Here is a 24864-nt window from a genome sequence, read left to right on the forward strand (position 1 = left end):
TCGATATTATATTTTACAAACGTAGTTTCCAGTAGGAGTAATAAGATGCTAAAATGTCGACAATTTTTATCTAAAACATGGCCATTGAATATAGAGTGAAATTAAAAAAATACTCCTGCTTGTCCAATGAAATCTTAAGATGAACAAAATTGCATTACAAAATTCAGAACTTTTAAGAACCTTTACATTTTGGGAATGGCGACTTTACCTTGCCCACGATATTTGTCTTGTCTCAATACTCTTTAACGTGCATTCAAATATGATAATGGTGCAACTGTTTCGTAATGTTTTGCATGGACTCTCATGAAAAGTATCACTCGTCGAAAATTATGCTTGATAAGATCAAGTTTTTTTTTCTCCAAAAAGATCATGCTTGACTCAAACTTGTTCATTAAAAGATCTCACTGAACACATGAAAATACTGTGGTGGACTTTGCTTTGCTAGAATATTAGACTTCGGTTCATGAAAAAGTTTGAGCGCGACTTTAAGTAGGCTGCAAGACCGTACCCGCCCGCCTCACTAGACATAAAACTTTTATGTATTGGGACGGATTAAAAAAATTTTAAGACCAACAAACGCAAATTGGTAATCAAACGTCGATATTGAAAAGGCAGCACAAGAAATTTATCCGTTATCAAGTTAACGCTGGTTGTTGATAGGAATATGAACATTCGAAAGTTTCCCTGTAAAAGAATTCCAGCATTAAAATTACTTTTTTCCTCACAAAAATGTAACTTATGTTGGAAGACTAAATTTTATCTACCTTTTCCATAAGAAGCCCAGCCAAGTGTAAAAATTGCTATCATTGCAGAAACCATTGCCGCCATTTTTCTTAAATTGACTTTTTTGAATCAGTTTCAAATTGTTTCAAGCAGTGAGCAGAGTTGAAGTTTACAAGTGAACTGATTTAGAGTAAAATGGTTTAATCTGTCTATGCAAACCTAGATCTAAATAACCCAGACAAACCTGGTTAATGGTCAGAACCAAATGTAATAATAACTGTTTTTATAATGCGTTGTTCTAAACTCTTCATTACCATTTACAATGGATGATTTTTGTGTATCGTGAATTTTTGAGTCTACACGAAACTTACACGTTGCTTTTTTAACGAGATCCAGACCTAATTAATTAGCTGAACAGAAATCATCAATAACCGGAATAAAACGTGTTGTTTTTACTTTACATTCGCATACGTGACTCATAAAACAATCGCTATAATTGTCTCCGGAAATAGGACAAGTTTTAGACTAAGCTAAGTCGAACTGTTTTTCTGAAATATTGTTAGCATTGAGAAATCCACAGAAGTCATTAAATCCTGCCGCATGTTCTAGCGAAAAAAAAACAAAGTTAGAGTTTACAACGTAATTTTAAATAAAATGGAAAATGCTACTCCCTCTGAAAAAATTTATGGTCATTTTGTTTCTTGGATAATGCATCGACAAATTATTGCACTTTTTTGATCGGACAATCGATTATTTTCATTTTCAAATGTGTTGGAGGATAACACAGGGTTTCCCATATTTCAATACCCTTTTAGTAAACCTCTATCAATACATGTCAATTTTTCACCCATTTGTCGTTTCACACCTCTATGACTTACATACATCTCATCTATTTCACCCTCCTTTGAAATATATTCTTTTCAATTATGATGTGATTTAACGAATAGAACTAACTACCATCAGTTCAGTTGATGTCAACGATGGAATCAGTCTCACTGCTTTTTGTGAAATGTATGATTGAAGTATCTATCCTGTTCTGCCTCAATAATTGTTCCCGTCAATGATTTACGGCCCATACAAAAAAAAATATGATCTTCCCACTCTTTGGGTTAGACATCAAAAACTCATCAGAATTGATTGCCCCTGCTCATTGGGTGACAAATTTTTGAAAGAAGACGTCACATTTAACAAGTGAGATACGGAATCATAAGTTTGCTAGGGTTTCATACGTGTCGATAATCTTGCGTCTCTTGCGACTTGCCTGTTTGTGGATCCAAAAAATGCTATTACAGAGACTAATTGAGATAGCCCACTAAAAGCTAGATATAACCCAGCAGGGTGTAAGCTTCTGTTATCATCCAAAATGGCGATTAATTTGAGGGTACTGTCAGAATAGTCTTTTAAAAACAATCAAAAATGTTATTGTTAACAATTTTTACATATTTAGCAAAATTGACGAAATTTTAGGCATTCCCCAAAGGGTTCTGAAAATCCCACGAAAGATTCGAACAACAAGAATTGAATTCCAACTACACATTTTATCTGGTTGAACTACGCGTGCTTTCTACACTCAGCAGCTGACAGGGCATAACCAGACATAGCGATTACGTTTGGTTACAAGCGAGACTGTAGCATCTGTTGCTGTTGGTGCAATCCATACAAGTAAAAAATCGTTGACTTGCTTGGGACTTTTCTGGGGGTTTTAGTTTCTTCCGATCTCAGTTGGGCAAAAAATTGGCTTCTAAGCCCGCTGAGATGATTGCATCTCGTATAATTTTATAATAAGCGATTTTATCACCACGACTTCGGCGTGACACGGCATGATTGCTCGTTACATTTAGATTACCTTATATCCAAAATGGACATTTTCTCTCGTTTTTGTACAATATGACATCCCGTCGATAACTGATGCAGCACGAAACGCATTCGGAGATATTTTTAGCCCCAGAGTTGGGCTAGGTGCAAAGGATAACCAGCCGCCTGAAGGTCGTTTAGAAAGATATAGCAAAGATGTTTTTTCTGTAGGGTAAGTTTGTTTGCCTAAAATATTGTCATAGGCGGAGTTTTTAAGCTCGTCTTAATTTTTCATTGACAGGACTGCTATAACAAAACTGTCAGTTGTATTAAAAAAAGAGATGAGTTAAGTTGAATTGTGTCCTGGGACTGTTTATATTAAGACAGAGGATTGGAAAGTACCAACATAAGCAACCTGAACTTGATCAGCAGATCTATTTATTGTCTAAATACAAATATCAATAATAAAATACAACAGTATGAATAAACAACTTTTAAATGACTAACTGGTTTTCAGTACTATCTTTTTCATTGTTTAAAAAATAAAAAAAACTGTTTCACGAGAAAAAAAATTAACCGCTTACAATGCAGAAGGAGAATTTTGTCTTTTGTTTCTTGATAATTTTAAATATAAAGTCATTTGAAAACTTCTAAATAGTAATCTCAGTTAGAGTTGAATCGTCAGTTTCTGAGTTCAAAACTCATATACGATTAAACTGCAATCATGCGAATTCTCGAGCATGCTTGTTTGGAAACTTATCAAAATTTGTCACTTCATAGAGATGCCAAATAAAATTCAAAAAGATATGGCGACTCTTTGAAACAAGAAAAATGCATTCTTAGGTAACAGAGTTGGGTTTTTTCAAACAACTAACATTTATTGCTAATTGTTCCGACCACTCTTGAGGGGGAAGAACTATATACACAACTGGGTTTTTCTATTCAGACAATTTTGACCGATCGGTATATTCATCGTAGAGATTTGTGAGTTGTCTCACAAATCTCTACGATGAATTAAAGAACCCGTCCAGCGCAGAGTATGGAACTAAAAAAATTTTTTTAAGTTTCGTTTTTTACAAGGAGTTAATTCTTTTAGAAAATAGATTGAATTCCGTTGTTTCTATTCACAATTTCCAGAATTTTTTCCTAAAATTTCGTCAATTTTGCTAAAATATGCAAAAATTGTTAACAATAACATTGTTGATTGTCTTTAGGAGAAAAAAGCAATCTTGTTGACTACTTTGATCTCATTTTCCGGCTAAAATTTTGCGAAATATTTTAAAATTTAGCCAGTTTCATCAAAATTGCCCAAAAAAATCTTGCTTAGTCCACTTTGATTAAACTTGGCGGAAAAACACACCAAAAACCAACTAACACAATCTTTGTAAACTACAAAGAGAACTAGTCTAACTTTGGTTTTCATTGAGAGTTGTTGGATATTGAAATTTTGCGTTTTCTGCTATATTTACTCTATGATTATTAAAAACACTGCATTTATTACTATCTGTAAACCAACAAATTTCACAATTTCTTTTCTATTTTTAGGCATCGGCCCATTTTTCACGTTTCTCTTCTCGTTTATTTCACATTATCTCGTTATTGAAAGTTGACATATTACATTATTGACGTTGAAAAAAGGACACAATTGAACACATTAAAATCTTTTAAAGCAAAAGTTATGGTTTAAACGGCTTCGATACCCCTTTCTCGAAGAACTTAATTGAATTTTTTCACATTTGTCTTTAACTGCAGTGTTTACTTTGTCTTTTTAATCCTATGGAATTTCCTGTATAATTACTGGTTCTATTGGTTTTTTATGGGGGAGTAAATTGGCCAATATTCTAATTTGCGTAAATAGCTGATGGCTTCCGAGACTTTGAGAAGATTCCGAGACTTCTTAACTTCGCATTTTTCTTCATTTCTGTCAATTTGTTACCTAGTCTTATTAATTGAACGTCCCATATGTCAAAATTGTCATCAAAAGAAGGTGCAAGAAGGTACAAAAATTTAATGTTGTTGAAGTATTCGTTCTGAGTTTACTGGCTTTCACACGGGTTTTTCGCAGAAAAATTAAACTAAATTTTGATTTTTGTCTATGTTTGACGTTCTTTTTCTAGACGTTACACATATTCTGAATATTTACAGTTCTCGGGCGCTTTCTGGCGAACGAATCTATTTGAATATTTCTTCTTGTAGCTAATGGCTTTCATGGAATTAAAAATAATTGTTTCCGAAAAAATACATAATGATTACTTAATTTTGCTGTTTTTCTCTTTTTTACTGTCTACTTGTGTCAAGTTCTCATTAATGAGAAGTTGAATACCACATTAATGGCGTTTGAGCAGGGCTCATTTGAACATTCTTTCTGGGGCCAAATCTGGCTTTACGGCTTGGACAGCGTTTTCTCGCAAGTTTTAATTGAGTTTTTTGTTTATTGTTTCTATTTGTTGTTCTTTTTGTAACCTAATAAAAAATTGAATAATAACAGGTCTTAATGCTTTACTATACAGGCGTATGTGATCATAAACATGTTATATTTTTTCAATTGCTATCTAATGGTTTCCATTACATTGAAATTAATTGTTGTTTAAAATAAAAACCGGTTTGTCGTTGCTATTTGTTTTGTTCTTTTTTGTCTAATTGATAACGAGCATCATTTTGGAGTGTTTCCATATCTTTTCTAGTAAAACACAAGTTTTTTGTTTAGTTTCAGTTTTATCCGACGCTATTGTGACCTTTTTTACTAATTTTTTTTAAATGGTCATCATCTGTTCCCCATTTGGCAGAAATTTATGCCAAAAATGTGGATGGTTGGGATCGGAACTTTATGTGGGAACGCACATTGCTGAGCCTCCGACATACGCACATTGCTGAGCCTTAGACATACAATTTAGTAACAACATATTGTCAATTTTATTAATTTCGTGACGTCGGTGACCAATCGGACAACAACCTGCTACTTGAAAAGAAATGATGCAAAACCTAACTGTTCATTAAGTGCAAAAGCACCTGTATTTGCTAATTCAGGATTAAAAATACATGTTGAAAATTTTCATCTCTGTGGCACATTGCTCTTAGAAAAATTTTGTTAGTAGGCTTCTCGGAATTGGGTCTCAAATTAGTAATATCAAATAAATTTGAATATTGAAATTTTAGGTTGTTTGAAGAATTTTCCATGCAAATTATTTGTGGAAAATGGTAATACTATCCGCTATAATGAATAATGAAACTTCATCACTGTTTAACGCTAAACGCACCAATTTTTACAGTGAGCGATATTGACGGTGAGAAAAATTTGTTGATATATTGTCACTTTCGCGCAAGGGTTTTGAGGCTGTGATTGAAAATATTATGACGCTCAAATCTGCATCTGAATCAGGAAGCCGACAAAATTTACTTTTTGCTTTAAAAACCGACCATGTTCTACGTTTGTTCTCTTTTGTTTTGAAAAGGGACACCAGTCACCGGTTTCTCGTAGTACTATTCAAATTAGCTTCTACAAATTTGATTGAAGGCTAATTTAAACATTCCATAAGATTATAATTTTTTAACCCTCAATCGAAAGGGTTTATCCATAGCAAACTGATTCATCTCAAAAATGTGAAATGAGTTTGATGTTTTCAATTCTGGAAAAACATTTTTTCATCAGAATAATTGAAACAAACATGTGATACATCGAGAAGTGGCGAACTTAGCAACTTAAGTTAAAACTTCGATATATAAAAAATTTTTCTTAACTGATGTTTGGTGAATTGATATTGAATAATGGCTTCTAATTCGAACCGAATCGTCGATTCAAATTTGTTCATACCACAAGTTTATCAGTGTACATAAACCATAAATTTGTGTGATAGATTCGACCTTCCCACCACCAGAAACGACCAGAAACCAACTCTCCGACCCTCCCAGTAGATAAAAATGACATGTTCTCAGGTAGGGTGAACAATGTGTTAAGTGCAAAAAACTGCACTAGTACTTGCCATATACGGCAAGGGGAAAACTTGTTCACAACTAAGGTGTAAATTAACCCATATCAGTTTATCTATATCTAGACGTTTCTGTAAATTTTTATACTGATACCGACTATAAATACCTGAGAAATTTTGTACATTTAGGACATTTTGAATTCAATTGTTAAAATAATTAAATTCTTGTTACTTTTGCTCGAGACCACGACAATGGTGTCCAGACCACCAAACGACCGACAAACCTTGGATCTGCAGAATGCTGCATCCTGTACTGCGTGGATCATGTTTTTTGTGGCGAAATGTCGTGCAGAGTAGAAAAAATATAAAGTCAACACCGACGGTACGATCGCGGACCTACAAGTAACAAATCTCTTTCTTAGTATATGCGGCCAGGACGCACTTCTCAAATTTAGGAGCCTTATGAGCACCAAAAAATTGTTAGAAACTCCTTTTAAGGAGATCAGACAAGCTATTCAAAACTATATTTCCCCTAAAGAGAGAGTAGAAACTTCAAAAAGGGCAAAATTTCTGTTCTTTGTCCAAGGCGTTGGAGAATCTGATGACAATTTTTTAGCCCGCCTCAGAGAAGAAGCACGTTATTAACTTAAAACAGTAACCAACCCTGAGGAATAGTTAGTAAAAATTAAATTTATCTATAGTTTGAGAGACCCTGAGGCCAAACTAAGACTATTAGAAGGCATTAAAACTAAGCCCACGATGTTTCTGTCTGAAATGACAGAAAACTTACAGTTCAGAAGTCAAGCAATGGCTTTTGCGAGTTACTCAACTGGTAATAGACCATTTGTAATAAAAGAAGAAGTGGGATACAAATTCAAAAAGCCCTTGAGAAAACCTAGCGGAAAATTCACTGGTAATAAAGGCAATAGTAACTTGGATAATAGAAATGGAGATAAGCCACACAGGAGCAAGCCGTGTCCGGCCTTGAACAAGAAATGTAACACTTGTGAAATGTGGGGCATTTTTCAAAAATGTGCAGAAGTTAAACCCAGCCTAAGTGAGGTAAGTCTGAACCGCACAAAGCTTTCTGCGAGAAAAAAGGCAAGTTATCTGGTCAAACATCATCCGAAATGGAGATCGGAATGTACTATACACGGGAAAACGTGTTTAACTTGTCGGTGACATGGGAGTACATTACAGTAAAAGACCATAAAATAAAAATGCAAGTTGATACCGGTGTTGATATCACCGTGATATCATCATCAATCTGGACTGAGCTTGGTAAACCTCAGTTAAATGGGAAAATCAGACGTCTTGTGGCCTCTGACGGTCATAAACTGACGCTTCTGGGATCACTAACATGTGATATTAACTGGAACGGAAGCAAGTATAGGCAACAACAATTAGCAGTTGTGCAATCCGACAAAAAATTTGGGCTACTTGGGAGAGACATACTACCCCAAGAAGGCATCAAAGCAGTGAGTGATGAAAGACTACCTGCAATCAAAGGATACAAAGCGCATGTGAAACTCATACCTGGATCACAGCCAATGTTCTGCAGAGCCAGAAAGATACCTCTACCTCTCCGAGACAGGGTCAAGGAGAAGATTGAGACAATGGAACGACAGGGCATCTTGGAGTCAGTACAACCTGGTGGGGTCACAAATGTAGTATTGTGGCAGCGGAAGAGAAATGGAGCTCTGAGACTGCGTGGAAGTTCACATCCATGGCAAAGTTATGGACGAGGACTATCCAATCCCATACATGGAGACTATTTTCTATAATCTCCATGGCATCTTATAGTTTGGACAAATTGACTTCAAACGCATACTATCAAATTGAGCTGGACGAGGATGCAAAAGAAATATGCACAATCAACACATCGCAAGGATTGTTTAAGATGTGCAGGCTTCCTCAGGGCCTAAAGAACTCTTCATCAATCTTCCAGAATGGCATCAAGTCAACTCTCAAAGGAATCAGGGGTGTGGTCATCTTCCAAGACGACGCCCTGGTATATGGAACAACAAAAGATCAATAGGAGAAACGATTGCTTGCAGTCAAGAGTGAGCTGCGTGAAGAAAATTTCAACATCAATGAGAAGAAAGCCAACTCAAAACCAGTTTCAAGCGAAGGTTCTCTTGGTTCCTCTGTTTCAAAAGAAGGAATAGCACCCCATCTTAAACATGCTGAGAAAATCAAAAATGCAAAACCGCCATCAAATATGAAACAACTCGAGTTCTTTGTCGGCTTAGCAAATTTTTATGGTCGAATGATACCCGATTTTGCAACAACAATGCTACCCCGAAACAAAACTCGAAAAGAAGAATTCAGATGGGAAAAGGAAGAGCAAAATGCTTTCGAAAACATCAAAAGTAAGTTATGTGCTAGCCCTCTTGTACAGAGCCTTAAAACTTGACGAAGGAAGCAACCGTGACAACAGACGCCTCAGAGAAAGATATAGGCGGGATACTCTCACATGAAGGACATCCTGTGATCTACGTCTCAAGGAAGTTGTAACAAGCCGAACAAAATTACTCCAATTTTGAACGAGAAGCACTTGCAATTGTCTTTGTGGTCACAAGATTGAAATAATTCCTACTCGGAAGAAGGTTCACTCTAAAGACTAACCACAAACCTCTCAAATATCTCTTCGCCCCAGAAGAAGAAATTCCGTAAAACAGCAGCAGCAAGAATTACGAGATAAGCGATAGTGCTCATGGGATTTGACTTCGAATTGAAATATACACCCGGAGAACAGATCCCCCACGCTGACGCTTTGAGCAGACTAGACTTTGACGACGACGATGACAATGATCGAGTCTACTTCGCCCAATCCGACCTGGTGACCCAGTCAGACATCAAAACTGAGCTGGGATTGAATCAACTTTTTCAAGATGTCATCAAACGAATAAAAAGCGGCATCTGGAAACAGTGCTCAGAAGCAAAGAAAGCTTTTCAACAACAGAAAGACGCCTTGACCATTCACAATGGAATCATCTTTCGAGGAGTTGTGCCTTTCATTCCACCTGAACTAAGACCCATAATGATGACCAAAACCTAATGAGGCATACCCAGGCAAAAAAGCAACCGAAACAGCAGTTCGAATGACGGCTTGGTGGCCCGGCATCATTCAAGATGTTCATCGATATGTTAGTAAATGTAAGGAATGCCAAGAAAACAGGCCTAGCCTGGGGAAAACAGTATCTACTTGGCCGGAAACTGAAGTTTCTGAAAGACTGCACATGGACTGGGGCTACGTTAAGTATCAAGGTAATATTTTAGGGATAGTAGAAGCTGGATCAGTTTGGATAGAAGTCCTCCCTGCGGGGAATTAAATTTCACAAACAGTGAAGGTGCACTTGAGTCAAATCTGTGCAATATTTGGGATACCAAGAATATTAGCATCAGACAGTGGTCCTGAATTTTTGAGCAGTGACCTAAACAATGGTGTGAATCACTGGAGATTAAAAAGATGGAATCTCCCACCTACCATCCAGAAGCAAATTGGATTGCTGAACGAGCGGTTCAAACAGTGAAACGAGCTATTCAAGCCTGGAGTCCAAGTCTGAATGTTTCATTTGGCGCTTTCCTAAAGCGGGTTTTGATGACACATCGGAATAGTTCCAAGACGCGGGGCAAAACTCCAGTATAACTGCTACTGGGACGCAAAGTAAGACTTCCAGCAGTCACTGATTTTGATCTATGTGAGCGTGTCCTCCTCAAACCGACGAACAATTCACCAACGGTTCCAGCTAATTTCATTATTCGTAAAGGTATGAACACTTCGTTCACTCAACCGGAGAATTCATACAAGACGTTGCTTGTTAGTGACAACCAAATTGCACGGCTGGACCCTGACGACATCCAGCCTGAATCTACTGACTCACAGTCTGAGTGCAGTAGGGACGACATAAAAGTGGCATCACCCAACTCTACTGCAGAAACCTCAGTAGTTGAAAGGGAACAACCCTCAGTGGCCACGAGAACTTCTAGCAGAAATAAAAAACAACCAGAAAGTTTTGGAGAAGCTATTCCTACAAACTTGCTTAAAAAAGGAGGGAGGATGTGATATATCGAGAAGTGGCGAACTTATCAACTAAAGTAAAACTTCGATATATAAAAAAGTTTTTCTTACCTGATGTTTGGTGAAGTGATATTGAATAATGGCTTCTAATTCGAACCGAAGCGTCGATTCCAATTTGTTCATACCACAAGTTTATCAGTGTACATAAACCATAAATTTGTGTGATAGATTTGACCTTCCCACCACCAGATACGATCAGAAACCAACTCTCCGACCCTCCCAGTAGATAGAAATGACATGTTCTCAGGTAGGGAGAACAATATGTTAAGTGCAAAAAACTGCACTAGTACTTGCCAGATACGGCAAGGGGAAAAACTTGTTCGCAACTAAGGTGTAATTTAACCGATATCAATTTATCAATATCTAGACGAATCTGTAAGTTTTCATACTGATACGGACTATCAATACCTGTGAAATTTTTGTTACGTTTAGGCCATTTTGAATTCAATTATTAAAATAATAAAATTCTTGTTACTCGTGCTCGAGACCACGACAAAACTATTGAGTTCTTCCAATTTACATCAATGAAGTTGAGTTCATTCTTTTGGTTTGCTGTAGTCGGCAACGTGAAATTTTAGACTTTTTGAACTGATCTGTTGATCAAAAACCTAATGTATGAAAAGAAAACTGTAAGTCTGAGCAAATTTAATTTCTACATTTTTCAAGCGATAGTTTTTCTCAATGTTGCTTTCATTTCACATTGCTTAGAGAAAACACTAAATTTCAGAAAAACCACCAAACAAAAAAAAGAATTTTGCAAAAAATCAGTTTTTTTACCGCAAAAGCAAAAATCTGAAAATATTTCTGGGATAAAAATAAATTTGGAGTTGAAGTAAGTTGGTAAAAATTAGAATATCTTAATATTATTTTCTACTCCAAGGGGAAGAGGGAGGCCTGAACAGGGACTGTAAGCAGTTCATTTTTTGGCATTTCATTTGTAATAGTTTTAAAATGGGACCTACTTTCCTCCACTCATTTAGAAATGATCAACTTTTTCAATATTTTTTTCATACTCTTATTTTTTCTCGACTCTAATGGAAGAACGCCCAAAGCAATCAATTCTCAAAGCCGTGAAGTAGATATTTGCACCGGAATATAAGTACAAACGGCAAGTTCGTGAACACATTTTGAAGTATTATGACTGGTTTTGTATAGTGAGCGTTGCCTTACAGGTTAACAACTGATTGTAATGGTTTTGTGGTTGCAGATTATTTGTAATCCGAAGATTATCTCATCCAGGTGTTCAAACAGTTGTCGACTAATTCAAATTTCCCCATTCAATCTTATGAGCAAAACGTAAATTCGGTTAAACAATTTAAAGACGTTGCTTTAAAAAAGAAATGAAGAAATCAGTTTGGTAAAACTCAAAATTTAGCTTCCAGGTTGCCAAATATGTCATAATTAATTCTGGTTTCAATTTTAATAACCAACGATCCTAATTTTCTCTTTACCGCATTTGTAAAATTTCAAACTCTATTCCTTATTTATTTGAAGTTTCCAATGGCAGGGTATTTCTCTGACTTACCACGTAAGTGCTCATAACAACATATCAACAAAGTGACTAGAAAGTGTTGACCAAGACTATTGAAAAAAGCCTCAGTCTTTTCTGCATGTATTAACATTCAGTCAGCTGATTGTGAAACGCTTCGCATGATTGCATGTTCTATGTAGTTTGAACAAAAACTGCTGCTTAAAACGCATAAGCAAAAAATGTGAATATCGTTATCGTATCAATGTATCAATGTGTTTTCGATAAGCAATTTTATAAACATATGAATCGTTAATTTCTCTAGAAATTCAGAAAGCAAAATAGTATATACTGTGGAAATTGACAGGGTAAATGTGAAGTTAGTGAAAAAATTTTATTTTTGAGCAAGAGAAAATCGTCTTTTTTTCTCAGGTTTGTTTTCTGACAAAAAATTCAAAAAATCTTTTGAGTTGTTTTTCAATTCGAAAATATCTTTCTCTAATCTGCAAACTAATTTGCGTTTTAAATGGAAGGCAATGAATGAAGGCATCTAACGATTATTTTTTTGAATAATTTAAATAGTAAAAAACAATTAATTTTTATTTTGTCGTACAAAAATGTTTTGAAAACCCAAAATACAAAAAAAAACAACATTTGAGTGTAAAATTCCAAAAAGAGAAGGTTATAGGAAATACCTCTGCTGATTGTACATCAACCATTACAATCAAAGTTTTTTTAGAAGGATGTGGTCATTTGTGATCTTTTATAACTATTATATTGTGGCGTGATAGCCGAGAGGTAAGAGGTGTGATGCACACGCGAATGACTGAGAGTTCAATCCCCTACCTCCGGGAAGCTGTCTGTGTGATGATGAGCTCTTGCTTAACCATAGCTTCAGGTTGACAGTAGCCTGACCAATGTTGGCTGCAATATTGGTACCACGTGAAAGCTTCAGATGCAAAAAAGTGGCCGTAAATCACCAAAAAAGATCAATGCTGCTCAAAAAAAGAACAAGCCGAAACGTGAGGAGTAATAGGAAAAAGGGCAGCTGAGAACAAGCCGAAGTCGCCTAATTCTGTTCCGCTGCGATTACGCAGGAACCTATACTATTATATGGTAATTATTTTATGTAATTGTCAGTTTTTTAATGATTTACAGCTGTTGTGCCATATCCAAAATGTGAAATTGATTGAAAATAGAAAAAGATGCATTGTTTTTAGGCGCAAAAGATAGGTTTGGAACTTGGTTTCTATTTTATGTCAAATTGAAGAGCGAATGACCCGTACAGTTGGTTGTTTATTTAATTACTCTTCGAAATCTCCAAGATCACTCAGAAATTCATGTGAGTTGACTTCATTTGTAACATACAATTTTTTTAATGGAAAAGTTTAGCTCATATTTTTTTGTGAAACGCTTTGCATGATTGCATGTTCTAGGTAGTTCAACTATTCTGTTAACTGTAGGTTAAGTTTCCCAAAAAATCTGCTCATATTTGAACAAACACTGCTGCTTAAAACGCATAAGAACAAATGTGAATATCGTTATCGTATCAATGTATCAAGGTGTTTTCGATAAGCAATTTTATAGATATGTGAATTGTTAATTTTTCTAACCTGAACTGTTTTTCAGAAATCAAAATAATATATTTGGTGGATATTGAAAACTGTCTTTTTTCGCAGGTTTGTTTTCTGACTAAAAATTCAAAATATCTTTTGAGTTGTTTTTCAATTCGAAAATATCTATTTCTAATCTCCAAACTAATAAAAGAGAAGGCTATAGGAAATACCTCTGCTGATTGTACATCAACCATTACAATCAAAGCTTTTTTAGGTGGATGTGGTCATTTGTGATCTTTTATAACTATTATATTGTGGCATGATAGCCGAGAGGTAAGAGGTGTGATTCACACGCCAATGACTGAGAGTTGAATCCCCTACCTCCACGAAGCTGTCTGTGTGATGATGATCTCTTGCTTAATCATAGCTTCAGGTTGACAGTAGCCTGACCAATGTTGGCTGCAATATTGGTACCACGTGAAAGCTTCAGATGCAAAAAGTGGCCATAAATCACCAAAAAAGATCAATGCTGCTCATAAAAAAAACAGGCCGAAACGTGAGGAGTAATAGGAAAAAGGGCAGCTGAGAACAAGCCGAAGTAGCCTAATTCTGTTCCGCTGCGATTACGCAGGAACCAATACTATTATATGATAATTATTTTATGTAATTGTCAGTTTTTTTAATATTTTACAGCTGTTGTGCCATATCCAAAATGTGATGTTGATTGAAAATGGAAAAAGATGCATCGTTTTTGGGAATTTGTAACATAATACAATTTTTTTATTGGAGAATTTTATCTCATATTTTTGGGATACTTATGAGCTAGTATGTGTCTAAAAAAAACTTAAATTTACTCAGGTATTACAAAAGCCAATTCAGACATGGGAGCTCTCTGAAATATATTATTTCTTTAATATTTAATTTCATAAAAATTATTTACCAATTGTGTTTTCGCTTTATAACTTATCACGACGCTTTGTAGCGGTTGCGGAATAACACGTCAAATGCCTCATTTAGCCTAAAAGTCAATTTTGAGCTTGTTGATGATCACATAAGAGGGGATTTAAAAATCAAATATTTATAAGAGCCATCGTATAAATCTAACTCGAAAAAATATTTCTTCATTGGCATTTTGCAATGCGAGGGCCTTTCATTCAATTAGTTACATATTAGACTGTTGATGATACTTGTCAAATTATTAAGTGTTAATTGCTATATCAGAAAACAGTTACACATTTAGATTAATTTTTACGAGCAGAACACGTTTTGAGTAAGAATTAGTGATTGAGTGAAGATAAAAGTTTTTCTAAGAACAAAAGAATCTTTCCACTTATGGATTAAATTTAAACCTTATTTTCGACAAATCTGCAGCTATAACTTCTACTAATTGAGTGCAAGCTCAATTTTAACTTAAGTTTAATGCTTAAGTTAATGTTTTTCGCAGGTCGAGCACGGATGGTTAACTTGTCAGAAATTGCAAGTTTCTCGTAATTTCTTAAAAGGCGGTGCATTGTTTTACTATCTTTTCTGCGAAAAACTTATAAGTTAAGCGTTCTATTTGTAAGTTCTAGCAATTCTAGCAAATTAATCACTCAACTTGTAAGTCTTTACAAGCTTATCATTCGCAATAGGGGAACCCCATCATCCCGTAAGAGTCTATGTTTAACTGAAAATTAATGCATTATTTTGAAAGTGCAATATGAATGCATCAGGTGGATAAAGGAAGAATTGATAATAAATTTGCTAATTGCGGTAAAAATTTCAACAGTTAGTTACCAAATCTAATAAATATAGTAAAATATATTCCGTTAAACCGTGAATAATAGAGACATATTTTTATTGGTTTTTTCCTGTACGGATCCGGCGTAGATAGTAAAAAAATTTAACCGAAAAAATTAAGCGGTGAACACTTCGAGTTTTCCCTGAAAGCTTTTGAAAATTATTGCTTCGGGCACACAACCTTTTTCGAATGTTTGGAATGAAATAAAGACACAGAAAAAACCAATAAGAGCTAAGCTCAACCAGAACCAAATCGCGAGAGTTTTACAAGTTAACCCTCCAAGTCCATTCAAGTTTAACATTCATCTAGCAAGTTCTTATAAGTTAACCATCATTTTTAAGTAACTGACCAGTTCTTATAAGTTAAGTATCCTGGCTCTCTCCGGGTTTACAGTCAGTAAATTGACCAAACGTTAAATAATTTTTACAATTCTGTTGAAGTAAAACGGGTGCCTCCGCCGAGTGCCTTTGCAAAAGCAGTGAATGAGTCTAGTAAGCAGAAGTACGTGCAGCAGGGGGACATCAGACTGCCAAAGGGGAGTTCGTTCCAAGCACAGAGCAACAGAGAGAGGATTGTGATGGCGAAACTGGACAAGGATCTGCAGCTCATTGACAACCAGAAGAGAATCGTCATCAACTCTGTTGAACAAGAGATGCACTTGTGAGCAGGACACATTATTATTTTATGCTCTTTCATACAAGTGTGAATGAATTTGCGAATCTGTTTTCCCCCCTAACCATGATCATTTCCCCACATGGACATAATTTGGAGGCGTACGAGTTCTTAATGGAGAAGTAGTATGAGTTTTAAGAAACGAGATGTTTCGATAATAAAATTTGTCCTGCGCAGTGTGGTAAAATTCCTCGTTATTGCAAGTTTATAAGGTGAAATTAAGAATATTTTCCTCCTTAAAATCATTGATATAGAAGAGTGAGGGTTTTTTATTGTCTAAGTTGGTGAAATGATGTAAGACTAGGGGGAGGTATCTACAAGAGGTAAATTGTATAAAAATGGGGCTGCAAAAATAATTCCCCCCCCCCCCACCAAAAAATGATGTAATATTAATTAGTATCACTGTTTTTGACGCTATATAACTAAAAAGATGAATGTGCTCATAGGTTACGAATGCAACTTCGTGAAATAGAAGATGGCAAGGTCAAAGTGTCGCCCTATTTGACAGACGTAGACGCAGCCAGACGAAGTGTCTCGTCATCCACTGGAGGTCCCACTCCACGCCTGTTGATGGAACCCATTGTCAGTATTAGCAAGAGTGAACTGGCCAAACAGAGGGCAAAGCTGCTGCAGCGAGAGTACAAGAAGCAGAATGAAATGAATGAATACCTGAACCAGCTTTTCAAAACCATTTCCGACAGGAACATCAAGGAACTCAGCAACCTAACAAGTAAGCACAGAACCTATGTTCATTAGTACTCTACTTATGAAAAGTAAAAAGACATTCAAGGTCAGAGGTGTGTGCGTGTGTGGTGTGCGTGCGTGCGTACGAGTGTGTGCGTGCGTGCGTGCGTGTGTGTGTTTGTGTGTGTGTGTGTGTGTGTGTGTGTGTGTGTGTGTGTGTGTGTGTGTGTGTGTGTGTGGGTGTGTGTGTGTGTGTGTGTGTGTGTGGGTGTGGGTGGGTGGGTGGGTCGGTGGGTGGGTGCTTGGACGGGGGATCGAGCACAATCCAACACGTACTTACGATCAAAAATCTCAAAAGTTATTTCATGGGACAAATAAAAGTCTTTTTATTAGCGCATTGGCAGAGCATGGTCTCTTAAGAGTCGAGCGTGGCATAAATTGGACAAGTGCAATCACGCATGCTAAGTTCTTTCTAAGTAGACGAAAAAGTTCGAATTAAATAAAGATAAGATAATCCTATAATTTGAGATTAACCGAGGACTCTGAAGAAATTTGGCCAAGCAAAAAAAAATTGGGAAGCTCAATATCAGATTGTGTTTCATCAAAAATAATAACTTTGCGAGCAGTTTAGTATAATTTTGGCGTATGGCACGGAAAAAATCAGGAGTCTAATGCATGTAGCCACGTTTTTAAGACCATCTGTTGAATCATTAAGAAAATATCTCAGCTTTTCACAATTGCAGACACAAGTTGTATGAATATGGAAACTTCTATTATGAACTATGAGCCAAGTGGTTATAGCAAGTTTATTTTTTTCTTACATGTTAGTTGATTTTATCATCTTTTTTATGTTGATCAATATGAAAAAGATAGGAAGAAAGTATTCAAAACTACTAGCCAGTTCAAAACTCTGCAACTGTTAATCGTGTTAACTGAAATAGAAATGAGACGTTTTCTTGAAAAATATTAAATATTCAGAGGTCTAAGTGGGCAATTCTTCAAAGAATCTAGAAAAATTCTTTATCCAGTTTTATGAGTTTGACTAATGAACTCATAACACGCCATGTTCTCTTGGAGATGCGTTCATTCATTGAACCCATTAAGATTTCAATTATAAGAAAATATTATACAAATACAGGAAAAAAATATGCAATTTAATTACAAATACCAGTGCAATGAAAATAGTGATCAACCATATGAAGTAACTTTTAGTTTCTAAAAATATTGATTGGACATGACAGTTAACATAGATCTTCAAAATGAGCTTTTTTAGCTATTAAAATTTCAATTGAAAACTAAGAAAACATAACACAACCAGTCAAATCTTGAAATACAATCCAATTAGTACAGTTTAAATCATAAAGACACCTGACCTGACTAGCAGACCAGTTAACAATTACAAGTAGCAACACAGACAAAAATTCCACAAAAGTAGAAAAAACAAATCAATTAAATTGCAGATATTTCCGACGTTAAAATAATGCAAATCAATAATTGCTATGAAAAAAGAGATAAAAAATTGTGCTCACAATATGGGAGACAGGCAAATGTTGAAAAATTCTTAAGATATTTAAAATTGGCAGAAAAAAATAGATTTTCTAATTCCTCTTATTTTTAATATCTTCAGAAATCACATTCCTGAGCTAAAATCTACAAAAAGACCAGCATCAGACCTCAATAGACGTTTTATCAATCAGTCGATACCATAATATAAAAACTAATTTTTTTTTGTTCATAAACTTATAACAATTGCAAGCAAAATTGCTAATTTATTCAATTTTTCAGTCTTCAAAATCATTTTTTGCGCTTTAATCTACAAAATAACTATACCGGAAGCTATCGGAGGGCGAACTGGACAAAAAAGAGACAAATACGTACAAGAGACACAAGCAACGAAAAGAGTTCAAAAAGTTAAATATATTGGAAAAAAAACTAAAAATGTCTCTTATTTGTTCAACTAATGTCTTCAAAGCAAATACGTAATGACCTGTGTCCAAAACTATACATGGGACTTCATTGATCCCTAAATTTTAAAAAATAAAATTGACTTAAAAAAAACTTATCGGCATTACCAATACATGCTATACAAAAAAACTTGAAAAAATTTTTCGTGCTCGCAAAAGAGCTCTCTGAAATGTAACCAAAGTCAATTGAGCAACCATTTAACATAAAAAACAAAAAAACTGCAAACTGCAAAACAAACATCTCAAACTTCTCGGCTTTGGGCTCAAAAACCTTAAAAGATCTTTTTACATTTAATTTAGGCCTTCTAGCAACTTCAGCACTCAGCATTTAAAATACAACTGAAGAAACCATAGTGCATTTGCTGTAACTTATTACTCCACTATGCTCTTGTTGTTTCTCCCATTTTGAAAGATCAAAGTCAGTAGGCAAAAAATTTGTAAACACATCATACAAAAAATGACTGGTCTTGATCTACAACTCTAAGCGTTTTTCATCCTTGCTTAGCAAAGAGTTCCGTTGACACCTTACACGAGATTGAAAATTAACTCGAACAGTAAAGAAATATCAAAGTCGCCCAGGTAACTAGAACAAAATGTTGCACTTTTGAATATTTTTAGCTGGGCACAGTAGAAACACGAATACGAAGAGCAAAACGTCAAACACTCAAGATGGTGATGATGTGGTGAGCTCAGCTGATGAGGAACCAGTGGGCAACCAATTAAGCAGCAAACCAACTTCAGCTGTTCACGACGGCCGAAAGGCATCAACCCATTTGGAAGTACCAGTATGCGAAACTCTTTTGCACAATGTTTGCAAAACTATTGTTTAAAAACATTAAATCTACTTATCAGCATTTTGAACAAATTTTATTTTCACATTTTCGCACTACATGAAAAAATTTAAGAAAATACAGTTTTGATTGACAATGATTAACAACCCGTCATAGCTTCATTCAGCGGTATAAATACGTGAAGAATTATATGGCGTAGTTAATATATAACGTAACTAGACAGGGGTGTAGCTATAAGCATTGTGTGCCGCTAATATGATCAACGATAGAGTTATAAAAACTTATAAGAGCAATATTTCCCGCTTCCTAGATCTCTTATTTCCCATATACTCACGTATAAGATTATCACGATAACACTTTATTGAGCAATTTTTATTGCGATACCTTGACTGTAGCTACGACAATCAGTATTGTAGAGTTTACATTCAAACAGTTTTAGCACAAATATTCCTTATCAAATCAAAAGAGAGGAGAAGTGTTATAAAGATGTTCCAAAACTAGAGATGCACTGAAGATGGGATGGTTGTCATGTAAGATATAAGATTCCTGCAAAGCAAGATTCTTGTAAGATAATATAAGATTCCTGCAAATGACTGAATCGAAAAGAAACTTGAGAAAATTATAGGATCACCAGATTATAATACATGATAAGTTAATGGCAAAACAACCGACTAATTAATCGACTAAACTTAATTTTTATGTTTTCCCTTTTCAGTCAGGCAACGATACAAGAGAGCGAAGGCGATCAACAGAAAAAGCTCCGATTCCTGCACGTGTTGAACTGCCTGCGATTGACGTCACAGGTAGAGGACACAGTGGAGTGCGCAGAGGGATCTCGAGGGAGAAGTCAAAAGTGTCCTTCAAAATTGACACATACGAGGACACAAATGTCGGTTAGTGTGTTCTGGTATCAATTTATGCCGGTTGGTCTCAGGGACTTTTTTATTTTTAAAAAAGGTTTAAAATACACACGAGATAGAACACAAGATGAGTTTTAATTAATTAATTAGGTGAATTTCTTTATCAGTTTTTTTTGCATTTTCACTGTTCATTTTGAACTAATAAATCGCGCTGAAGAAGACAATTGACTGATTTTAATGTCCGCGCATCAAGTTTCACATCAGATTTGGTGCGAAATACCGGTCTTAAGCTGCAAAATCAGAATACTCGGGTCTAGGTTCCAGACCCAGCGACCTCTGATTAGACCATTCAATTAAAACATACCAACCCCCAATGTACGACCCAAGATGATCTGATCAGAAGGTGGCTTGGCTCCGTAATCTCGACTTTGGTATGGCTCAAAAAGATTGTCATCTATCCAAATTTCCGGAAAAATTAAACAAATTGGATCGTGATGCCTTTTGGCGATGCCCCAAATGTCCAACTAATTTCTAAGTTTTTGAAAGCCGAAAATCTTCGACAAAATAATTTTTCTTACTGATGTCAAATTTTAAGATTCGGCTCTTGAACAAGAAGTGTCTCAAATGGCCAACAATTTGCTGGACATGCAAAAGAGACACGGCAGAATCAAGAAAAAACTGGCGGACCAGAACTTAGTCTGGACAGATGGCTCGCTTGCACTATCACTGCGGAAACTTCGTCGTGAAAAGAATCAAGCAGAGGAATACGTGATCAAAAACAGCAGCAGTAGCCGGGCCATTCTGGCAGCTACGAAGGATACGGGGAATATTGATAGAAGCAAGACTGTTGTGGTGCAAAAGGGGAAGTTGAAGCTCCTCTTCGTGGCTGATGATCGGGCTAAGAAGAATAGAGACCACAGGAAGTTCCAAAGCGGTCGAAATCAAAAGATCGAAACAAAAATCATGAGTTTTGTTCAACACTAAAGGGATGGAATAACTGCGTGTAAACTCAATTCATTTCTATGAAAATTTCATTGTTTTACAATACACTTTACAAGGCAAATAGCTGTTTTTACCCAGCATATATATTCCAAGTTGTCACTGTTTTCCTACATGCGATTCAATTATGTGTCCCATTTTGACAGAAACGAAAGAAAACCTAAACGATAGAAAACTTCAAGAAAAGTCCCACGGCTTACTAACTGCTGATTAAAACTACAATTGGCAGAATATCATTTATGTATATCATGGCTCTTTAGAAATTTGCTATAATAATTAGATCTTAGCTAATTAATATTAAAATCTTGATTTCGGCTAATTGAAACACTGTTCTGCGGAAAATTATTCAAAAAATCCGTAATAATTTCTGCTGGCCATGATAGAGCAAAATTGTCAACTAAACTGGTTGGCGATGTCACCGAAATCATCAAAATATACATAAAGGAAGCAGATCTTCCACAAACATTGTGAGTGAAACGGAAAAACACTTTTAACAAAAATTGCAACATTTCCTGAGGCCGCTGAACCTATCAAATCAATCTGCTTCAAGTTCAAACGCGTGCCGTTAAATTTTTGGTATTTCTCAAGATAATTTATTCTGAAAAGCAGCAATTATCATGTCCCACTTCACGGTTTTTAATTTTAATTTTCAATAGTCTAATTCAGTAAATAAACAGTAGCTGAAAATACTTTACCCAGATCTGCATTTCGATCTTGTGACGATTTATTAAGCAGAGGATAAGGAAAATGGTCAGGCCAAATTTGAGTTTCCTAATCACCTAAAAACAAAGAAGATTGATACTTTGCATCCAGAAGAAAAGTTTTAACAAGGACCTCTTTTACGGAATCTTTGAGGCTTTAACATGAATGTGAAGAAAATTTCAGCATTTACGTTATAGGACACCAAGGAGCGCAGAGTTACTACTGAGAGCAAATAGAGCGCTTTCGTCTTCTTTTGCATTAAACGTCCGAAACTAAGCTACGTCCGTGGTAGCATAGTTTTCGGACTTCCCTATAGTTATGGATTTCCCTCAAAAATTGAATAAGTTGCGAATGTTACCGATTCCACACTTTTTTTTGTAAATCCCAGATATTGTTTGTCCCTAACAAACAAAAAGAAATACATCAAATGTGCTTTGGGCAATGAACAACAGTATTTTGCAGCAATTTTTTGTAATTCTTGTCAAATTTTCCTTCTGACGACACTTTCATTGTTAATGCATTGTCAAAAAAGAGAACAGTACAACTTTATTTTTTTCGTCTTAACAGAATTTGAACCAAACAAGATGTTAAATTATATGGTGTTTTCTGTATAAAGAGAGAAAGCGAATCCAAAACTGAAGATAATCGGACTGTAAGTCAGAAATACAGTTTGCAAAAAAAAATCGAGGTACCTATACTCATTTACAGCTGGGGCACAAAAAAAATTAAGAAACACGAAACAGCGTAATAGATGTAATAGATAGATTAAGTAAAGCTCTAAAGATATAACAATCACAAAATGGCAAGCAGAACTGCACGTCATATTTTAGCGAATATGTCAACTTGCCATAATACCAGGAGGTATTACTTGATAACGTATCTTACCTTGTCTGATGTCCAACTATTACAACTTTCTTCTGTTTCCGTTTATGTTGAAACTCAGTGCTATAAAGATACAAGATCTCCTGATTTGTCTTTCTTTTTTTTCCAAATTACATTGACAAGAAAAATCCCAAAATAATTTTCCTTTCTAATTTCTTCTTTAGCATTTATCTTCAAGATCGCACATGAAGAACAATTTTAAACTCACATTAAAAAAATTTCCGGTTCAGCAGAAATTTCAGCTCTAAATCTGACATATTTTATACAATTTGTTCGTTCTTTTTGCGCTAATTTTCCAACTAAGCTCATTGATGCTTCCCCAGTTTAGGGAACATAATTGGGGGCATATTGGTGACATAATGATTTCTCTGTATTGGCGCGTGCTTTGAAACTGGGGGCGCAAAACGTACTGGGGGGCACAAACGCAAAAGATCCGATCAACACTTCAAATTTGTCTGCACATCTGCGCGTTACTTTTAAGATAACATATTGACTGTTTGTCTAATTTATAAGAGAAAAGATCACTTCTAGTTGAAACACGCACTTTTAAGTTTTAGAAATCCAGATCTTAACAGTACCAGTTAATAGAATGCCAGATCTTCCTTTATTCGGTGCCAGATCTTAATGTAATCAAACATGTAAAAACGTGCTTTTCATTTGAAATTAAACGTACAGTTGTTACAAACAGCCCCGCTTACTAAACACATGTCAATCGAAGTTACATAGAGTTCAGGATCCGATTCTTTTTAACTTCAAGCAATCTTCCCCAGAGTTTTTCCAACAAGTGAATTGTTTCAAAAGTCCAATTTGCCAGTGTTATATCCTCGTCTGCGATCATTTATTGAGGAAAATCAACAAAGACAATTGGATTAAATGCAATACATCCATATAGCAGAAATGTGAATTTTTCAGTTTTTGCCCTCAGTAAGTTATGCTCCTCAGTTACAGAGCATGTGCTATTATATGGTAAATTATTATGTAAAATTTTGCCTCATGCGTCTGGGATTTGCAAACAATATCTTCCCACTATGCTTGGGAGGACAAACGGAAAATTATCCCGAAAACAATTCAAATGCCAAAAAAGTGGATTTTCAAATGAGTTTCATTGGGAAAAGAAAAGAGCTGATTGTCTACAAAAGCAAATTTTCTGTTTTTTTAATGCAAAAAAAGATTCATTCGGTTTCCTCAAATCACATAAGACCTAACCTCCAAAATTGTGATCGACGTGCTGGCACGAGATTGCAATTACAGTATATGGGTGTAACAATAAGCACTAATTGGATAGGAGGTATAGATCCTGAAAGTTACTTTTTTTGCAATCAAAAACTGTAACCAACTGAATTTGGACAATGAGTGTTTCAAAATAACTAAAACAATCACGTGCACATTTGGTGCACTAAAAGTAGATATTTTTTATTTTGTCTGCGCTCTGAGCAGCTCAAACGTTTACTAAACAAAACGAGTCGACAAAAAGCGTTTGCGTTAATGAGAATTTTAAGATTTATTTCATCATATTGTAGACCTATAAACAACTTTTTCTAATTTTAATTATTTGGTGACCGAAAACTTGATAACATCAACCAAAACGATGGAAAATGCGTGCAGAATTATTGGAAAACGTGGAAAAACGTTAAAACACGCACGTGCACGTTTTAAAATGCCGAAAACTGCAGTGCCAGAGTTTAAAATGCCAGATGTTGCTACTTACCCAGAAATTGACATTTGTTCACTTTCGTCATTATAAATTTTGCGCGTTTCTTGTTTCAAGCATGGTTAAGTGAGTCTGCAGAAGTCACTTCGAAATTTTGACTGATTATCTCGAACCACTTCGCGATTCTCTTTAAACGCCAGAAGTTCTCAGTGACATCAAGCAGAGTCACGTAACCATTTCTTACGTGACTCTGCTAAAGTCACTTCGAAACTCTGGCAAATATCTCGAATCGCTTTGCGATTCTCGATTAATGCCAGACTTTCTCAGT

At 35.5% G+C, this 24864-nt stretch overlaps 2 protein-coding genes across 2 annotated transcripts; both read left to right on the forward strand.

The window, feature by feature from the left end:
* The first annotated feature begins 7573 nt into the window (after positions 1-7573).
* On the forward strand, positions 7574-8227 carry LOC142352673 (uncharacterized). Its single transcript, XM_075405178.1, has one exon. The coding sequence runs from the start codon at positions 7574-7576 to the stop codon at positions 8225-8227; it is 654 nt and encodes a 217-aa protein (XP_075261293.1).
* Positions 8228-11797: 3570 nt separating this feature from the next.
* On the forward strand, positions 11798-21387 carry LOC142345830 (uncharacterized). The gene is made up of 6 exons (XM_075398235.1): positions 11798-12055; positions 15772-15991; positions 16450-16733; positions 19270-19436; positions 20158-20335; positions 20898-21387. The coding sequence occupies exons 1-6, from the start codon at positions 12028-12030 to the stop codon at positions 21284-21286; spliced, it is 1266 nt and encodes a 421-aa protein (XP_075254350.1). The 5' UTR covers positions 11798-12027; the 3' UTR covers positions 21287-21387.
* The last annotated feature ends 3477 nt before the right edge of the window (positions 21388-24864 follow it).

Source organism: Convolutriloba macropyga, chromosome 1, assembly GCF_964194025.1.
Source record: "Convolutriloba macropyga chromosome 1, txConMacr16.3, whole genome shotgun sequence".
NCBI classification, from domain to species: Eukaryota; Metazoa; Xenacoelomorpha; order Acoela; family Convolutidae; genus Convolutriloba; species Convolutriloba macropyga.

Bases quoted from the DNA above. Each gene is read 5' to 3' on its own strand.
- LOC142345830 (XM_075398235.1), top strand. From the start codon at position 12,028: ATGGCAGGGTATTTCTCTGACTTACCAC. The intron at 12,056-15,771 runs GTAAGTGCTCAT...ATTCTGTTGAAG, and splicing joins GTATTTCTCTGACTTACCAC to TAAAACGGGTGCCTCCGCCG. The intron at 20,336-20,897 runs GTTAGTGTGTTC...TCAAATTTTAAG, and splicing joins ATACGAGGACACAAATGTCG to ATTCGGCTCTTGAACAAGAA.
- LOC142352673 (XM_075405178.1), top strand. From the start codon at position 7,574: ATGGAGATCGGAATGTACTATACACGGGAAAACGTGTTTAACTTGTCG.